Below are 3,699 nucleotides of genomic sequence, written 5' to 3'. Positions count from 1 at the left end.
TGTAATTTGTAAGGCTGTAGGACCTTTAGTTTTTTGTGTAGATGACCAACTGACACAGCATGTCTGCACATGTCCCATAGACGGCCATACAAAGTATGAGCCGAGGCTGCGGCAGGTCATCAATTTTAACGGCTTGCCATTCGGAAACCGTTTGAGAACCGGTACCAAATCCCTTCAGAACTTTTGTGCATCAAGGCCTTCTCTGTCTCCTGTGATTTTCAAGTTGATACGATTTACGGTGTCAGTCAAGATAAGTTTTTCCCAAAAGATGTTTTGGCTCAGTTTCTTACTTTGAAAGGCTGCGACAAGACTGCGGCAAGGACCCCTGCTTGCTTTGCAAAATTGCACAGTAATTTCAAAATGGCGGACTTCCTGTTGAGTTTACGGTATGGGTCCAAGAGGCTTTTTTGTGCGTCCTGATGTGTTACATATGTCTACCAAATTTTGTAACCGTCGGTTAAACGTTGTGCCCCCATGTTATTGGATAAATTGCTGCAGGGGGCGCTATAGAGCCATTTTGCCAAACAGGCATATATTGTCTGTTGTTGAGCCGATAGTGACTCATATGCCAATTTTGGTGAGTTTATAAGCATTCTCAAGGTGTCAAAAAGTAATTTCCGTCATAAAGTAACTATGCGTCACCATGGCAACACTGTTGCTTGAAAATGCAAACGATTCACACTGTTGCATCATCAACATGAGAAGACTTAGCTAACCAATTTTAAGAATGACATCACAAAGTTTGAAGCAATGGCACTTGGAAATATAATGCCTCAAACAGCCTGTTTTCCAATAGGTGGCGCTATGACTGTGAATGGATTTGGGCATATGTATGTGATCAGGACAACAGTCTGATCAAATACGTAAAGTTTGATGCAGAATGGAGCATGTACTGGGTAGTTACACAGTACTTTCTCTTTTATGGCGAAGGATTAAAAATCAGAGGGCAACCGTGGCCACGCCCTTTGACCTTTGCAGATGATTTTGATATAATTTTACCTTCAAGGCGTATTCTACCTGCTACCCAAATTTCAGCGCTCTGTGACTTACCCCCTAGGAGGTGTTAGCTCAGGTTGGACAAACAAACAATTCAAAATGGCGGAATTCCTGTTGGGTTTAGAGTATGGCTTTCACTGACTTTTTTGTTTGTCCTAACCTCCTCCATATACCTACCAAATTGCGTAGGTCTGGGTCAAACATGCTTCCGATGGGATTCCGTTGAAATTTTCAAGGTGGTGCTGTGGAGCCATTTTGGCATTGACATGTCCAGCTCCCTTAAAATATCAAAATTTTCACCAGTTCTGATGTGCGTGCAAATGTTCATACGGATTTGAGCATGTTTAGGCCCTCAAAAAATGCAATTGTTTATGGCCATGAAGAAGAAGAAGAAGAAGAAACGCTAATCCTTTCAGTTTCAAGAGCGTCCTACGCACTGTAGTGCTCTGGCCCTAACAATAATAACAACAACAACAATGGATACAGTAACAAAATTGCCAAAGTGCCAAAATATTCTACACAGTCCGGTGATAGAGCATGAAGCTCTATCTCACCCCAATGTCCTCACCCCTTGCTCCCCACCTCTCCCCGCTTGTTGCTCCTCCTCCTCCCCCCGAGCTCAGAGTTGAACAGTTTGATGGCTCGGGGGACAAAGGAGTTTTTGGTCCTGTTGGTTTTGCACCTGGGGAGGAGCAGCCTGTCGCTGAACTGGCTTCTCTGGGCGATGATGACAGTGTGCAGAGGATGGCTGGCATCGTCCATGATGGCCAGCAGTTTGTTCAGTGTCCTCCTCTCTGCCACTGTCACCAGGGAGTCCAGTTTCATGCCCACTGCAGAGCTGGCCCGCCTGATTAATTTGTCCAGCCTCGATGCGTCCCTTTTTGATGTGCTGCTGCCCCAGCACACCACGGCATAGAAAAGGACCCTGGCGACCACTGACTGATAGAACATAGATTGATAGATTGAACGACTGGAGGCTGATTGAAGCATGTACAGGGTAGTTGCACAGTACTTCCTCTTTCATGGAGAAGGATCAAAAATCTGAGGGCCATTGTGGCCACATCCTTTGACCTTTGCAGAAGATTTACATTTTACTTTCAAGGCGTATTCTACATGCTACCCAAACTTCAGCGCTCTGTCACTTACCTCCTAGGAGGAGTTAGCTGAGGTTGGGCAAACAAACAATCCAAAATGGCTACTTCCTGTTGGGTTTAGGCTATGGTTGTTACTGACTTTTTTGTTTGTCCTGACCTCCTCCATATACCTACCAAATTGCGTAGGTCTAGGTCAAATGTGCTCCTGATGAGACGCCATTGAAATTTTCAAGGTGGTGCTGTGGAGCCATTTTGGCATTGACATGTCCAACTCTCTTAAAATATCAAAATTTTCGCCAGTCCTGATGTGTATGTGGATTTTGGTGAGTTTTTGTGCATGTTTAGGCCTTAAAAATTGCATTTCAAAAGTTGTTACAAAAATTATCACGAGTTACAATAGGGTCCTACGCACTGTAGTACTCGGACCCCAGTCATAGAATCCTTAAACTATCTCATCCTGCAAACATACCTGAGTCTCTTGTCAATAGAGTTAAAATCCCTTTAAACCACTTATTCCATGCTAAAATTTCACTTTGGCTTTAGGCCTAAGGACAGCACTATTTCAGCCACTTAGTTATTGAAGTTATTAGGGTCCGAGCACTACAGTGCCCTACTTTTCATATTTTAACAGACTGCTGTCCTGATCACATCCATATGCCCAAATCTATACAAGTCTTTCTAATCATCTCTCTTTTACTATTAGGCTGACAACCCACTGTTCCAGAATGCCACCACCACTGTGGCCAACCCTACCTTCACTGGGGAATGAAGACTAACTCTGCAACACAGACAGAGGACAGTAATTTAGTAAATTTTTTAGGTATGTCTGTTTGATGATAATTACTCACGCATTATTTGCAAATTACCTATATTTGCAGATGTATTTACTGGTATTAATGATGGCTTGCTTGCTTTTTTTCGATGAATTGCTGTTACTGTCTGCACATAGTCTTCATATATACATATTTGCTTATTGCTTATGATACTCATGCATGAAACATCTGGCAGAATGGCTCATAACATTTACGGCACGAGACTTTGTGTTACAGTAGAATATAATGGCACACATATTTTGGATGTATCATAGTAGAACAGCAGTACTTAATTTATAGTTGAAAGCACTGTTTTCTGTGGCAAATAATTTTAGTAATTTTAAAAAATATTCATTCTAAGCATATGTGTGTAATATCTAATTTGATTTGAAAGGAAAATAAATGAACAATCACAAAATGTAATATTTTTACAGTTTGTATTTTTAGTGTCACATAGGTAAAGCCTAAGCTGAATTAACTGATCTTTCTGTTCCAAAGACAATAAAACTGATGTTCACAATGTTTCATCTCTTCATTGATCTCCACCTTATAAAAAAAGAAAAAAAAGTATGTATTCCTGCAGATGTGTGACTGAGGGAATTACCTACAGTTCATAATGTGTTGAGATTAATCATGGGGTTATCAGCAGGTGACTGGAAGAAAAAAAAGTGTAGGCAAATAAGCATAGACAGAGCAATCAACTCCACAATTATGAACATAAGTAGGTTACAGTTAAAAGTAAACACATAACGCACTGGTAATATAAAGCCAGAAGTGTGTGTTGTTGTTTGTACTAT

At 41.2% G+C, this 3,699-nt stretch overlaps 1 protein-coding gene across 2 annotated transcripts in view; it reads left to right on the top strand.

Moving 5' to 3' along the window:
* Positions 1–3,424, top strand: part of itgb2 (integrin, beta 2) — a 36,700-nt gene extending 33,276 nt beyond the window's left edge. For both annotated transcript variants that reach the window (XM_008296829.1, XM_008296828.1), the window contains exon 16: positions 2,794–3,424. In XM_008296829.1, the coding sequence (XP_008295051.1) occupies positions 2,794–2,859 (66 nt within the window). In that variant the 3' untranslated portion in view covers positions 2,860–3,424. The remainder of the gene's footprint in view (positions 1–2,793) is intronic.
* The last annotated feature ends 275 nt before the right edge of the window (positions 3,425–3,699 follow it).

The sequence above is a fragment of the Stegastes partitus genome, unplaced genomic scaffold, assembly GCF_000690725.1.
Source record: "Stegastes partitus isolate 25-593 unplaced genomic scaffold, Stegastes_partitus-1.0.2 Scaffold1155, whole genome shotgun sequence".
NCBI lineage: Eukaryota > Metazoa > Chordata > Actinopteri > Pomacentridae > Stegastes > Stegastes partitus.
Note: the sequence above shows the minus strand (reverse complement) of the source record. Positions and strands in the feature narration are given on the sequence as shown.